Consider the following 16,295-nt stretch of genomic DNA (forward strand, 5'->3'; position numbering starts at 1 on the left):
GGAATATGAGTTGCTGTTCCTGCAACCTTCGGGTGGCATCATTGTGGCACTGCAGGAGGCCCATGATGGACATGTCATCTAAAGAATGGGAGGGGGAGTGAAAATGGTTTGCGACTGGGAGGTGCAGTTGTTTGTTGCGAACCGAGCAGAGGTGTTCTGCAAAGTGGTCCCCAAACCTCCGCTTGGTTTCCCCAATGTAGAGGATGCCACACCGGGTACAACGGATGCAGTATACCACATTGGCAGATGTGCAGGTGAACCTCTGCTTAATATGGAAAGTCATCTTGGGGCCTGGGATAGGGGTGAGAGAGGAGGTGTGGGGGCAAGTGTCGCATTTCCTGCGGTTGCAGGGGTAGGTGCCGGGTGTGGTGGGGTTGGAGGGCAGTGTGGAGCGAACAAGGGATTCACGGAGAGAGTGGTCTCTCTGGAAAGCAGACAAGGGTGGGGGATGGAAAAATGTCTTGGGTGGTGGGGTCAGATTGTAGATGGCGTAAGTGTCGGAGGATGATGCGTTGTATCCGGAGGTTGGTGGGGTGGTGTGTGAGAACGAGGGGGATCCTCTTTGGGCAGCTGTGGCGGGGGCGGGGTGTGAGGGATGAGTTGCGGGAAATGCGGGAGACACGGTCAAGGGCATTCTCGCCCACTGTGGGGGGGAAGTCGCGGTCCTTGAAGAACTTGGACATCTGGGATGTGCGGGAGTGGAATGCCTCATCGTGGGAGGAGATGCGGCGGAGGCGGAGGAATTGGGAATAGGGGATGGAATTTTTGCAGGAGGGTGGGTGGGAGGAGGTGTATTCTAGGTAGCTGTGGGAGTCGGTGGGCTTGAAATGGACATCAGTTACAAGCTGGTTGCCTTAGATGGAGACTGAGAGGTCCAGAAAGGTGAGGGATGTGCTGGAGATGGCCCAGGTGAACTGAAGGTTTGGGTGGAAGGTGTTGGTAAAGTGGATGAACTGCTCGAGCTCCTCTGGGGAGCAAGAGGTGGCGCCGATACAGTCATCAATGTAACGGAGGAAGAGGTGGGGTTTGGGGCATGTGTAGGTGCGGAAGAGGGACTGTTCCACGTAACCTACAAAGAGGCAGGCATAGCTGGGGCCCTTGCAGGTGCCCATGGCCACCCCCTTTATCTGTAGGAAGTGGGAGGAATCGAAAGAGAAGTTGTTGAGGGTGAGTACGAGTTCGGCTAGGCAGATGAGGGTGTTGGTGGAGGGGGACTGAGCGGGCCTGCGGGACAGGAAGAAGCGGAGGGCCTTGAGGCCATCTGCATGCGGAATACAGGTGTATAGGGGCTGGACGTCCATGGTGAAAATGAGGTGTTGGGGGCCAGGGAATTGGAAGTCCTGGAGGAGGTGGAGGGCGTGGGTGGTGTCACGGACGTAGGTAGGGAAATTGCCAAGCCTGTGACCAGCCAAAGTCAAATGCTTGCAACAGATAGCAATGATTCTCTCAGAGTAATATCATAGATATCCTTAGAACAGCAACTTATAATCATATTTCCTGTGGCGCTCCTCAATAAGTCCCTGAAGCAGGGAAAATCTTAGAACAGCCCTCTGTGGCAGTGAATTCTATAGATTCGCCACTCTGGCTGAAGAAGTTTCTTTGTATCTCAATTCTAAAAGGTCTTCCCTTTACTCTAAAAAGAAAAAGGAAGATAGACTTGTATTTATGTAGCTCTTTTCATAACCACAGGGCATCTCCCAAAGCCAAAGCCAGTGGCTGCGGCCCACTGATGGGCAAAGGAAAACAGCCAGAGGTCATTGTTCATATCAGCATCAACAATGTGGGCAGAAAGAGGGTTGAGGTTGTGAAGAAAGCAATTATGGATCTTGGAAAGAAGCTCACAAGCATGAATTAAAAAGGAAGTATTTGAGAGCTGGTGACCAATATCTTTGCAGGGCAATTTGAGTGTGATATTTCAGAAGGCTTAAATGACCTCAGCAGAGATTCTAACACTAGGATGTTAAATTCGGCAGGATAACCGAAACAGCGGCCAACAGCGTGAGTGTAGGAAACAAAAATTATTGCGTGGAGTTAGAGTAAGAGGCAATAGAAAGGTCTAAATTAAACTGAATGTGGTCAATAAGACTGATGAACTGCTAGCACCGATTGCTGGTATCTCGCCGGCCATCATAATGGGATAGGAAGTTGGTGCTATTGTTGTTGATGTGTGCCTGGAAGTGGCAATTTTGCACCCATTTAATGCATTGGTGCATGGGCAGTGTTACTGATATCATCGAATGCCTAATGAATTATCAGCCATGTTTACCACCCTGCTTGCTACCTCACTGACTACATGCTTCTCAATGGTGCACTTGATACTCTAGTCACAACCGTGCCCCATTTACCATCTCCCTAATCATCCTGTCCATAACCTCTCAGTGTATCCATCCCACTAGCCATCCAAAACAATGAGGGAGTAGGATCCTGAGCAGGAGGCAGGCAATGAGGGGTTAAGTGGGGTGGCCTAGGAGGTAGCAAGCAGGGCTGCTGATTGTTGGAACAGTAAGGGACAATGAGCAGATCACATTCCAGGATTTGAACTGATATGTAACATTTGCAAAAACATTTTTTGATGCTTATCTTCTTAAAGTATCTTTGCATCACTTAATATAATGAGTGATTCTGTCCTTTGATGCAAACAGCTATCTATAGTGAATGCACCCCCTGCAATTGTAGTGGACATAAACACAAAGATTGTCACGTGGAAATATGATTATATGGTAATGACAAATCCTAGCTGAAGAAAGAACGAGACTGGGTTATTAAATATCCCTGGATGATGCCACTCAGGAAAGAAATGGGGGCGGGGGGAGGTGGGTGGGGGTGAAGAGACAGGAAATGGCAGTATTGATTGATGAGAATGTTCCACTGCAGAAGTGACAGCATGTATTAGACAGGGTCAAGGATAGAATGCATTGGTTACAGCTAAAAATCAACAGAGGTACTCTTATTTTGCGGGGAATATTCTACAGGCATCACCTAGTGGGAAAGATATAGAGGAACAAATTTGCAAGAAAATTACTGACAGGTGCAAAAATTACAGAGTAGCACTGATGGGGGATCTTCAGTTGTCTTAATATAGACTGACATAAAGATGGAAATGCAACATGAGAAGGGTGCATAAGACAGATGTCAGATGGATAATTTAGGGCCAGGCTACATATGGGACTGTGTTAAAATAAGTAAGAGAAGCAAAGACAGAGTTCAAAAAGAGACTGGTAACTAATATAAAAAGGGAATGTGCAAGTTCTCTATAAGGATATAAATAGTGAAAATGTGGCGAACGGAGAAATGGGGCTGATTAAGATCACTTAAATGGAGATCTACACATGTAGGGAGGGGGCATGGCTAAGGTAGTAAGCAAGGCCTTTGCATCTGTCTTTCCCAAGGGAGAGCAGAATATCATTGAGACAGTGGATGAACTAAAAATTGAAAAAGTGGATTTATTAGCTAGAACTATATGCAATGCATTTGGAGCACTGAGGAAACTAAATGTAGATACTGTGGTAACTGGGAATAATCTTCCAATCTTCCCTGAATACAGGCTTGTTGCAAGGGGACTGAAGAATTGCACGTTAAACCTTGTTCCAAAGAAGGGTGCAGGGACAAGTCCAGCAACCACAGTTTACCATTAGCGGTGGGAAAGCTTTTAGGAATGAAAACATAGGATAAAATTAAGAGCCACTTAGACAAATATAGATTCATTAAGGAAAACTAGCATGGATCTGATAGCAAATCATGTGAACTTGCTTGAATATTTTGTTTGTGTAGGTAGTATTGTTTATGTGATTTTCCAAAAAAGCGTTTGAAAACAAAAAGCACGTTCGTCAGTAAAATTAGAATAAATGCAATCAACAGGTTCAAAATTGGCGAAGTGAAAAGAATCAGGCAGAAGAGGTGAATAATTACTTTTGGACTAGAGTAACATATACAATGGGGTTTTGAGACTCCTGTTATTTTTGATACTTATACCAATGACTGAACCTTGGTTTTCACTGAGCACAATTACAAAATTTACTGATGACACACAAGTTAAAAGTTCTGCTAACTGTACGGATAGTGACAAACTTCAACAGGACACAGATAGGCTGACGGAATAGGAAACCGAGTGATGGATGAAATTTAATGCAGAGAATTATGAAGTGATTCACTTTGATAGGGAGAGGTGAGCCAATATAAAACAAAAGGTACAAATCTAGAGGTGGCACTGGAACAGACAGACTTGAGAAAAAGTGGAAAAACCATTCAAATTGGCAGGGCAGGTTGAGGTGGCTGGCGTAAAAAGCAGCAATTGTGACATGAGGAAGAATTCTTATTAAACCAAGAGTGATTAGGATCTAGAATGTACTGTTTGACAGTATGTGGAGGCAGATCCATTTATTGTCTTTAAAAATAATTGACTTATTAGGTGGACAAAAAGAAATTACAGAGTTTAAACGGGTAGGAGAATGAAACTAAGTGAGTAATTCTAGCAGACAGCAACCTTGACTACCTTGGGCTAAATGGTTGTTTGTTTTATTCTCAAACTGCTATGCAGTCAATGGAGTTGCCACCATTGTAAGGCAAGAAATCTGGCAGCCAATTTCCACACAACAAAGTCCCACAAAAGGCAATGTGATAACAGGTAACTTGTTTTTATGATGTTGATTGAGACCAATATTAGCCAGGACACCGAGGAGGGGTCCCTTGCTTAAAAAAAATGCCTTCTACATCCACGCCCAAGCAGGCAGATGGGGCTCAGTTTAATATCTAATCTAATAGATGGTACCTCAAAAAGTGAAGCATTCACTCAGAACTGCACTAGGATATCAATTTTGATTTTTGTGCTCAAATTGTGGAGTAGTGCTGGAGCCTTTGTGACTCAAAGGGGTCTGCAATATCAACTGAGCCACAGATGACACGAGTTAGCTTGTTCTGTTGTTGACTAAGGATGAACGTTAGCCAGACAACCAGAACAATTCCCTGCTCTTCAAACTTTTTACATCCCTTAGATAAGAGTCTCAGGATCTTCACGAAATAAATAAAACAGACCTATAATAAAGGAAATTGAACATACAGTCCCAGAGCTGTACAGCATGGAAACAGGCCCTTTGGTCCAACTCGTCCATACTGACCAAATATCCTAAATAAATCTAGGCCCATTTGCAAGCATTTGGCCCATCTCCCTGTAAGTCCCTCCTATTCATACACCCATCCAGATGCTTTTTACATGTTATAATTGCAATAAAATATTAGCCTCGTTGTTTGCTCAAGTCTGGCACCGTAGTGAACTCAGTCTTCTGACAAAGGGATATAGACTCCCAAACAGGAGAGCTCAGTGAGTACATGCTGTTGCTGTGAACAGCAAAGGCATAAACTCATGGGAAACAATTTAGGAAATCTAGTTTTAATGCAAATTATACTGATCATACACAAGTGATGAGACAAAAAAAAAAGTGACAGGCTTAGATCAGAAAAACTGTACTGTAAAACGACCATTAGCTTGACTACTTTCATCAGTAATTGTTCTCACCTAAAAATGTACCAATGAATCCCAGTGCAAAGAAGCTGCTCAGGACAAGGATGGTTCCAAGTAGTGACAGGCCAAGGCCTATGTAAAATGCTGCAGCACTGTCAAGGACTTGAACCTTAGGCTGAATCTTCATTGCTTCAGTAAAACTACAAGGAAGACACAGAAAGCATTCGTTAGATAAGAAATTAAACATGAATCAGCTTGTTCAGAACTCTAGTTTCATCTGTTGAGCAAGCTTTCTGTGTGCACCTTAAAAAGAGGACATGAAATTTAAATCACCACACATTTAACAAATAAGCAGGTTAGTATCAATGCACTTGATCCAGGTAGCATCAACTATATGAAGGCATCGTCTATATTGTTGGGAATGTTACACTGAAGCACTGCAGGGTTTTTCTTGGGCTATCACAGATAGGCCATGTTGCAGCAATGAGCGTGCTCCCAGATTCAACGAGCGTGGACCCACTTTGCCAGAATTCCGAGACCATGTTTCTGGTAGCAGACAAGATACCCTCCTGAGAGACAGTGAAGGACGAGGAGTGCATGTCACAAAGACAAACAATGTCCAGAATGTAGCACCACATGACTTTGTCGCTGAATTTCAGACCAGAATGTCTGGCTGCAAACTGAACTTAAAAAAGCTGACTCAAAAGAAGCCACAACAGGAAAATTACTTTGCGAGTGAATTCTGGGATTTGAACAAGTGTCAGTCAAGGTAAATCAACATGTCCATTATTCTGCATTTACTACATCATAGTTTGAACTAAATTCATTACTTGTGGTTCAGAATAAATTCATCCGTACACTGATCCAAATTAAATAACTTTATTTAAATATTGTGGTTCAATGTTCCTCAATTCGAGGATAATGCCTACTCAGGGTCACAAGTTTATTTTTATTTACTCGTGGAATGTGGGGTGGCTAGCCAGCATTTATTGTCCATTCATAGTTGACTTTGAGAGGTGGTACGGAGATACCTTCTTGAACCACTGCAGTCCAAACACAGAAGGTTGACCCACTTCCCTGAGGGAGGTAATTCCAGGATCCTGATCCAGCAAGAGTGAAGAAATGGCCATATGTTTCCAAGGCAGGGAGATGAGTTCCTTGGAAAGGACCTTGCAAGTGGTGGTGTTCCCATGTATTTGCAGACCTTGTCCTTCCAGACAGAAGTGGTCACTGATAATGAGAACTGCAGATGCTGGAGAATCCAAGATAACAAAGTGTGGGGCTGGATGAACACAGCAGGCCAAGCAGCAGCTTGGCCTGCTGTGTTCATTCAGCCACACACTTTGTTATCATAGAAGTGGTCACTGGTTTGTAAGGAGTATCGAAAGATCCTTGGTGAATTACTGTAGTGCATTATGTAGACAGTACATACTGCTGCTACTGAACATCAGTGGCAGAGGGAGTTGGTGTGTGAGAATGTACTGCCAAACAAGTGGATTGCTTTGTCCTGGATGAGGTCAAGCTTCTTTAGTGATGTCAGAGCTGCACACACTCAGGCAAGTGGGCAGTATTCCATTACATTCCTGACTTGCACCTTTTTTATGTTAAATAGACTCTGGGGAGCGAGGTGTGTTACTTGCAGATTTTGTAGACTCTGACCTGCTCTTGTACCCACTGGGTTTATAGTCCAGTTGAATTTCTTGTCAATGGTAACCCTCAGGATGTTGTCAGTGGGGGATTCAATGACAGGAACTCCATTGAAAGTCAAAGGGTCGTGGTGAGATTGTCTCTTATCGGAGATGGTCATAGACTGGCATCTGTGTGGCGCAAATGTTACTTGCCAATTGTCAACCCAAGCCTAGATATTGTCCAGATTTTGTTGCATTTGAACATGGGCTATTCCACTACCAGAGAAGTTGTGAATGGTCTGAGCAGTGCGCAATCATCGGCAAACAATCCCATAATGATGGAGGAAAGTTCATTGATTGAGCAGCTGAAGATGGTTGGGGGTATAACATTACCCTGAGCAATTCCTGCAGAGTCCTGAAGCTGAGGCGACAGACCTTCAAAACCACAAGCATCTGCCGTGCATCTTCTTGCGAGTGAATAGACCAATTTACGACCAGCAGATCTTGGCATCAGAACATGGCAATCGCAGTGGTTCATTTAGCATACAAAGCCTGCCCCTCTATTAAATGCAATAATGGCTGATTGAAAACTTCATCATTCTTTTAGCGACCTCATCCACACAACTTTGTATGCAATTGGTAATCTTTACCTTAAATACACTCAAAGACTGAGCTTCCACAGCACTCTGTGGCAGAGAATTCTAAAGACAACTGTCTCAGTAAAATAAATTCTTGTCTTGGGCCCTTAGCACGACGCCCCATGGGGTTCTGAAATCCAGGATTTGCCTCCTTTTCCTTCCTTTCCCACTAAACTGACCCATCATTTGGACTCAAAGCATGACACAGCTTGGTGGACAAGGTGTCACCATTCTGAATGACGGGCAGCGAGCTGCTCACTGGCGTTAATGTGAATACTGTCAAGCTTTAAGGAAAACTCCAGAATTATTATTCAAATATTTCCTAATTATTATAAAACACACTTGTACTGAAAAAGGAGAGGACCTATTGGGAAATGAATCTCTTTTACCAGTTAGTCATTGTGCGAGGTCCTGTCAGTGGTACGGGATCTCTGAAATTCAGGCCAGCGTGTTGTAACTACCTTTTACCTTACAAAATACCAGTTGCACAAGGTATTATGTGCAGTAGGAAGTAAGTTTGGTTTGACTTTAATTACAGTTTTGTTACACATTCCAACGTGTTGAAATAGAAAGACTAAAGAAATAGCAATTAAATATATTGCAAATGAAATGGACATCTTCTTTCATCACCAATATTTGACGAATGAAGACGTCAGTTTCATTTTAAACAAACCAAAAACAATCATTAATATTTCACAACTGCCTGCATTTTCTGTTATCAACTTTCTTCAGTACATATTCCTAGATCTAAAGCCATGACAAAAACTGCATAAGTTAATGTGACATACTGTAATGGCCCATCCCGTCAACAGAAGTACTATTATGTAATTATAAAGGTGCAAATACAGTATGACAAGTTCACATGAGCACTTTCCATTTCAAGTGTGGGTGTAATTATTTATAACTAGCAACACCAAATCAGGATCACAATGCACAACCGTCAATTGGGTCTGAAATAAACATCAGTGTGTTCTGGTTCAACTATAGAGTCACTTTTAACCTATGTCACCTGTAATCTTCACTTAACATATGTTCAGCATTCTGGGAAATCTACAACTTCATATACGGAGCCATTTGGTGACCAGCATATGTATATATCATCACACATTTTGAAGAATTATACCAGGAAGTGCACCGCAATGACATCAGCATGCTGTAAGGTACAGAAAATCATGAATCGATCAATTAACTGCTAACTGTTAAGTCACCACTTTAAAGTCGACTTGTGAACAAGTCAAAATCATAAAATTTACCAGACTGAAAGCTCAGCAATCAAACACCTCAATTAGTTTTTATATTACGCACTTATGACTGACAGGCTATAAAATCAACCAATAAAAATGCTCTAAAAAGATTTTCAGATGTTACTTTCTCCCTGTACTCAGGTTTGAGTACTGACCACAAATAACCATCGTAAAGAAAAAACTCTAAGATCCTGAAGGGACAACCAAAGTGGTCATAAAATTTGTTATTTAGCATTAGGTAAGTTTACAAATCTGCCCTTCACCCTGGTACTATTCTACAATTTGACCACTGGAGATTTTCATAGTTGGGTCGACTCGGTAGGCCCCTAACTATGGCAGCTTGTTTGACTGCAGGACTTCTGATTCCAGTCTTGGGCTTTCAATGTCGGGAGGCTCCTTTAATGGTGTAGCTGGTTTGGATTGCGAGCCATCACCCGATAGTCCTGCTCGGGCTGGCTCCATGCCTACCGCTCCATAACTTTTGTGCAGTCTGATCAGTCATGTATCATAGCCTGCATGAGTCAGCCTTTTGAAATGCAAGTTCGCATGAGTTCCTTATGCCACTCATGCCAAGGAATACCCTCTCAAAAAACCCTATTGCCCCTCATGGCTTTTCTACCAGCCCCCATGTTCCATAATGCTTTCCCATTCCTAGGTATGCCCTTTTTCCCAGGCCCTCTAGCTCCTTTTCCTAAATGCCAAGGTATGGAACTTCATATCTATTCACCCATTGTACACCTTACAGATGGCATTAACCTACATTGACAGTTGTATGTGTAAAACAAAGCTTTAAGAAAATGGGAATCATTCACGGTGGCTTTAATATAGTGGAAAGTTGTGTTTAAACATAAACTTAATTCCATTCAGACGGACGAAAGTTTCAACTATACACATCCTTACAAGTTTCAAAACATGAAACCACAAGGCACTTGAAACCATGCAGGCTGCTGAAAACGTAGAAACATAGAAAACAGGTGCAGTAGGCCACTCAACCCCTTGAGCCTGCACCACACTCATTACGATCATGGCTGATTATGCAATTTTAGTATCCCATTCCTGCTTTCTCTTCATACACCTTGATCCCTTTAGCTGCAACGGCCACCTCCAGTTCCCTCTTCAATATATCTAACAAAGTGGCCTCAATAGTTTTCTGTGGGAGGGCATTCCACTGGTTCACAACTCTGAGTGAAGAAATTCTTCCTCATCATAGTCCTGAATGGTTTACCCCGTATTGTTAGACTGAGACACCTAGTTCTAGACTTCCCTAACATCGGGAAGATTCTTCCCTAGCCTGTCCAGACCTATCAGGATTTTATATGCTTCTGTGAGATTCTCCCCCACTGCATTCCTCTAAATCTCAGCAAATACAAGCCCAGTTGATCCAGTCTTTCCTAATATATCAGTCCTGCCATCCTGGGAATCAGTCTGACGAACCTTCACTGGACTCTATCAGCAGCAAGAATGTCCTTCCTCTGACTAGGAAACCAAAACCGCACACAATACTCAAGGTGTGGCCTTTCCAAGGCCCTGTATAACTGCAGCAAGACATCCTCGCTCTAATACGCAAACCCTCTCGCTATAAAGGCCAGCATGCCATTAGTTTTCCTCGTGTCCTGCTGCATCTACATGCCAACATTCAGTGACTGTTCCATCATGACATCCAGGTCTCATTACACCTCACCTTTTCATAAACTGCTATCATTCAGATAATAATCTGCCTTCCTTTTCTTGTGGCCAAAGTGGATAACCTCACCCCTATCCAGGCTATACTGCATTTGCCAAAATTTGTCCACTCAACCGGTCTGTACGAGTCACCACGTAGCCTCTTAGCATCCTCTTCATAGCACACACTGCCACCAAGCTTAATGTCAGCTGCAAATTTGGAGATATTGCATTCAATTCCTTCATGTAAATCATTAAAATTGTGAACAGCTGGGGTTCCAACATTGAATCCTATGGTACCCCACTCATCGCTGCCTGCCACTCTGAAAAGGATCTGTTTATTCCAACTCTCTGCTTCCTGTCGGCAAATCAGTTCTCTATCCATGTCAACACGTTAACTCCGATACCATGAGCTTTAATTTTCCTTACTAATCTCCTGCGTGGAACTTTGTCAAAAGTCTTTTGAAAGTCCAGATACAGAAAATCTACTGATTCTCCCCGCTCCACTCTACTGGTCACATCATCAAAAAATTCTTGACTTTTCAAACATTATGTCCCTTTGGTGAATCAATCCTGACTCGGACAAATTCTGTCACCGCTTTCCAAATGCACAGCAATTACATCCTTACTAATTGACTCCAGTGTTTTCCCCACCACTGATGTCAGGCTAACCAGCTTATAACTCCCCGTTTTCTCTCTCCCTCCTTTTTAAAATAAAAAGTGGGGTTACATTAACTACTCGCTAGTCCACTAGAACTCTTCCAGGGTCTGCAGAATGCTAGCAAATGATCATCATTGCATCTGCTATTTCTAGGGCCACTTCCTTAAGTACTCTGGGATGCAAAGCATCAGGCCTTGGTGACTTGGTGGGTTTTAATCCCACCAATTTCCCCAATACCATTTCCAGAATAATAATGATTTCCTTCAGTTCCTCTTGCATTCTTGACCCTCTGTCCCCTAATATTTGTGAAATGTTATCTGTATTCTCTTAATGAAGTCAGACCCAAAGAATTTGTTCAAATGATCTGCAATCTCTGTCATCCATTATGAATTCACCTAATTTTAACTGCAAGGAACCTACATTTGTCTTCACTAGTTTCTTTCTCCTCACATATCTATAAAGCTTTGAACATATCTATGGAAACATTGTGTAATTATTAGAGATCAATCACACTTTTCAATCAAACAGGCTCAGGTGTTTCAACAAAGTAATGGTTGCCTGGGTTCTTCGCCAAGCTTCCTTATCAGTTTTGCCTTTGAGAAGCTCAGAATGATCAGAAATATTTGTCAAAAGGAAGCTGTCAAGACAATTTAAAGGTTCTTTGGTTTACTTGAACAAAGGCTTGAAGTAATAAAATAAGCCAGTCTTGCTATTTCACTCAGCCTGTTGACATAAGCCTCTGGGTTACTTCTATTGTTGCATGACCGATTTCACGAAAATCCATTATCACAGTAAGGTGCCTACCATTTCACAATATGCTGGAAATGGTGCTTGAACACCGGCACTTGTTATCATTCGGGATTACAAACTTGAATTAAATGTCTGTTGCTGCAGACATCATGTACTTAAGATATAGCAAGTGGTTTTATGAATGAAAGCATTTTCCCAATGTAGTGAAGTTGGTGACAGACACAGCTGCATGTCTATATTCACATCTGCATAGGTCCTGAGGTCTGCTCATGGCATATTTGATTAGTTGTTATGATAGGTATGGGGCATTTGGTGCGTGGGTATGGATTAGCATGAATTTGGCATATAAAGGACAATGGGTTTAGGTACAGAAGCATAGGTTGGCATGGAGGGTGTGAGGCGTCATGGGGTGAGTATAGGACATAAGTGACATGGTGTCATAACTCAAATGAGAACAATGTGCCAAAAGTCAAGCACTACTATTCCATAAGTCACCACAAATGTGCAACGACTCAAATAAATCACCAAGATGATCAATTTACTGACAGACTGCTATTCAAAAGTTATACACACCAGATTTTGTCATTAACAGGGAACTAACAAATGACAGAAGAATGGATTCGTACACAACTATGTGACTTAAGCGAGATCCCTTTAAAATCCCACACAGGATTTCAGCTCCAGATTTTCTGCACTCTTGCCAAGTTGTTCCAGAACAACTACAACATTGGTATCAAATTGACAATGTAGGAAAGCACCCAGGTATGTTTCGTACATTGGAAGCAGAACAAATCTAGCCCGGCTAATTAGCCTCCCAGTCTATTCTTGCTCATCGGTGAAGCGCTGAAAGGTGTCATTAACAGTATTAATAAATGCACTTGCTCAGCAACAACCTGTTCACTGACCCTCGTTTGGGTTGCACTACGGCCACTCAGCTCTGGATCTCATTACAGCCTTAGTTCAAATATGGCCAAAAAAAGGTGAATTCCAGAGGCGAGGCGAAAGAGACAGCCCTTGATATCAAGATCCTATCTGATGGAGTGTGGCATTAAGGAGCCTGAACAAAACTGGGATCAATGGGAATCTGCTCGTTTGTGTCATACTTGGCACATAGGAATATAGTTGTGGTTGCTGGAGGTCAGACATCTCAACTCCAAGACATCTCTGCAAGAGTTCCTCAGGTTAGTGTCCTCGACACAACCATCTTCAGTTGCTCCAGTAATGACCTTCCCACCATAAGATCGGAAGTGGGGGTGTTCGCCGATGATTGTGAAATGTTCAGCACCATTCATGACTCCTCAGATACTGAAGCATTCCATGTTCAAATGCAACAAGATCTGGACAATGTCCAGGCTAGGGCTGACAAGTGGCAAGTGGCGTATACAACAGGCAAAGCCTATCTCCAAAAAGAGATAATCTAACCATCTTCCTTTGACATTCAATAGCGTTGCCATCACTGAATTCTCCACTATCAACATCCTTGGGTTACAGTTGACAAGAGACTCAACAGGACTCACCACAGAAACACAGTGGCTACAAAAGCAGGTCAGAATCTTGGAATATTACGGAAATATTATCTAACTCCCGAATCCTGTCCATTATCTACAAGGTGCATTCAGGAGTGTTATGAAATACCTGCCATTTTCCTGTTTCCAAAAACATTCAAGAAACTTGACACTATTCAGGGTAAAGCAGACCATTTGTTTCGCACTGCATTCATTAACATCCATTCCCTTTACCACTGATGCTCAGGAGCAGGAGTGTGTAATGTCTACATAATACATGCGGAAATTCATCAAAGATAATGCATTCCAAACCCACAACCACTTCTATCTGGGAGGAAAAGGTCTGCAGATACACAGGAACATCGCCACCTGCAAGTTCTCCTCCAAACCACTCAGCATCCTGCCTTGGAAATATATCATCATTCCTTCATTGTCGCTGGGGCAAAATCCTAGAATTCCCTCCCTAACAACATTGTGGATCTATAGACAACACCACTACCTTCTGAAGGGCTACTAGGGACAGACAATAAATGTTGACTAGTCAACTATACCCATGTTCCACAGGTAAACAAAAACAGACTGTTGTACTCGTGAGCGAAGTGATAGCTCATGGTGTGAAGAGGACGTCAGTAACATGTATCCAAAATTTGGCTGAGTCATAGAATGACAGAATCCCTACAGTGCAGAAAGAGGCCATTTGACTCAGAATCTGAACAGCATCCGCCCAAACCCAACTCGCCCTAACTCTATAACCACACATTTACCACCTAGACTGCATATCCTTGGACACTGTGGGGCAATTTAATATGGCCAATCCAACTAACCGACATCTTTGGACTGTGGGAGGAAATTGGAGCATCTGGCAAAAACCCATACAGACATGGGGAGAATGTCAGTGCCGAGTTTGCACATCACCCAAGGCTGGAACTGAATCCAGGCCACTGGCACTGTGAGGCAGCAATGCTAATCAGTGAACCACCATGATGTCCAGGAAACAGTGAGTAGTAACTAAGATATTTTTCAGGCTAAAGGAAGGCCTGAAATGTGCTGAGAACCATGTTTTTCCTGATTATATTAATGTCTGGAACCTTGATCTACAGGCTCTAATTTCAAAATCTGCAAATAAATGAAATCTGAAAGCATTGTGGACCATGAAAGGGGCAATATAAACATCAAAGGATCATAGAGGGGTTGGTGAAATGGACAGACATATGGACAGTAAAGTTCAAATAGAGAAATGTGAAATATCATGACCATGCATTGCAAGCCTGGGTCTCCCATGGGCATATTGAACTTTAGTTCTAACGCGTTTTTGAAAGAGGATCGATGTAGCCAATTAACACCCTGAATTGTTGCATGTAATGAGGTGTCGAGAAAGCTTCAAAATTATTGATTTAAAAGGGATAAATGAATTATAAACTGAACTACAAATTCATACTGTAAACATGACAGGGGAAAAGACAGCAGACTGGGCATGAGGCATGTTTGTGTTTTCAGCTTTCAAGAATGCACAAGAACAGAGGTTAAAAGCCAGTTGAGCCTTGGCCTGTGCTTGTATGGAAGAAAGTGGGCAAAGGTACTTGTGCACAGTCGGACTTATAGCACTAGCATGCTGCCATACTCAACTGAAAAACCACTTACTCGCCACTCTTCTATTGTAGGTAAATGTCTGTCCTTCTGTGTGCTAGAAGCCACCTACCGAGTCTGAATTAAACAGAACTTGATCCGGCTGCTGTAAGCCAATTGGACAGATGGGTTTCAATTTATCTACAAAGCCAAGAATCCTAAAATCAACTGTTCAACTGTCGATGGGCCATGACCTTCTCTTCATGATTGATCCATACAGACTGATCTTTTAACTTTTTTAAATAATAGGACTCACTTCTAATCTATGGTATGATAAGTTGCTTTATTAAATCTTCTCTTGTTTAGTAATTAATAAATTCACTTTTATTGTTCACTCGAGAAAGGCTAGTTTAATTGGCTCCTTTCAAAACATAAATTCAATTGGATTGGGAGAAATGTATCAACAAGGGAGGGTTCCCTTACAAATTAACAACGTTGTGACACCAAGTAGACAGGTGAATAAAGGAAGGGAACCAGCCCATTCCTCCTCACCTGGGAGCTTGAAAATTTGGAGCATCTCATCTGGATCAATAACAACTCCCCAGATGGTGGCAGTGGGGTTGTCAGTGATGGCAGTGCTGAGGAGGGATAATTAAACATTCTTGATGGAGATGGTCAATGTGCCGCACTAATGTGGTGCAAACATTACTTTCCACTTCTCCGTCCAAGTCTGAATGTTGTCCAGGCTTGCTGCATGTGTGCATAGACTATTTCAGTAATAAGAAGCTTCAAATGGCAATGAACACTACGCAATCATCAGGAAATACTTTTGACCTTATGTTGGAGGAAGGTCATTGCTGAAGATACTTTGGCCTAGGAAACTACCCTGAGCAGCTCCTGCAGTGATGTATTAAGTAATGTTACAACATACAACAGAATTAACATTTCAGGTCCGGTGACCCTCCCTCAGAATGCTTCCTCAGAAGTTCTGAGGAAGTGTCACCAGACCAGAAACATTAAATCTGATCTTTTCTTCACAGACAATGCCAGACCTGCTGAAGTTTTCCAGCTACTTCTGTTTCCGTCTCTAAATCACAACCGTCTTCATTTGTGCTAGCTGACTTCAGCCAGTGGAGATTTTCAATCAAATAGAAGCTAAATCCTGGGGATGCTGAAAATCTGT

General features: G+C 42.6%; 1 protein-coding gene across 1 annotated transcript in view; it reads right to left on the reverse strand.

Annotated features, from left to right (window-relative positions):
* The window catches only part of pemt (phosphatidylethanolamine N-methyltransferase), a 151,442-nt gene that overhangs the window by 68,600 nt on the left and 66,547 nt on the right, over nucleotides 1-16,295 (reverse strand). Inside the window, exon 4 of the mRNA XM_048552447.2 lies at nucleotides 5,513-5,658. Coding sequence (XP_048408404.2) covers nucleotides 5,513-5,658 — 146 coding nt within the window. The remainder of the gene's footprint in view (nucleotides 1-5,512; nucleotides 5,659-16,295) is intronic.

Source organism: Stegostoma tigrinum, chromosome 23, assembly GCF_030684315.1.
Source record: "Stegostoma tigrinum isolate sSteTig4 chromosome 23, sSteTig4.hap1, whole genome shotgun sequence".
In the NCBI taxonomy this organism is placed as follows: Eukaryota; Metazoa; Chordata; class Chondrichthyes; order Orectolobiformes; family Stegostomatidae; genus Stegostoma; species Stegostoma tigrinum.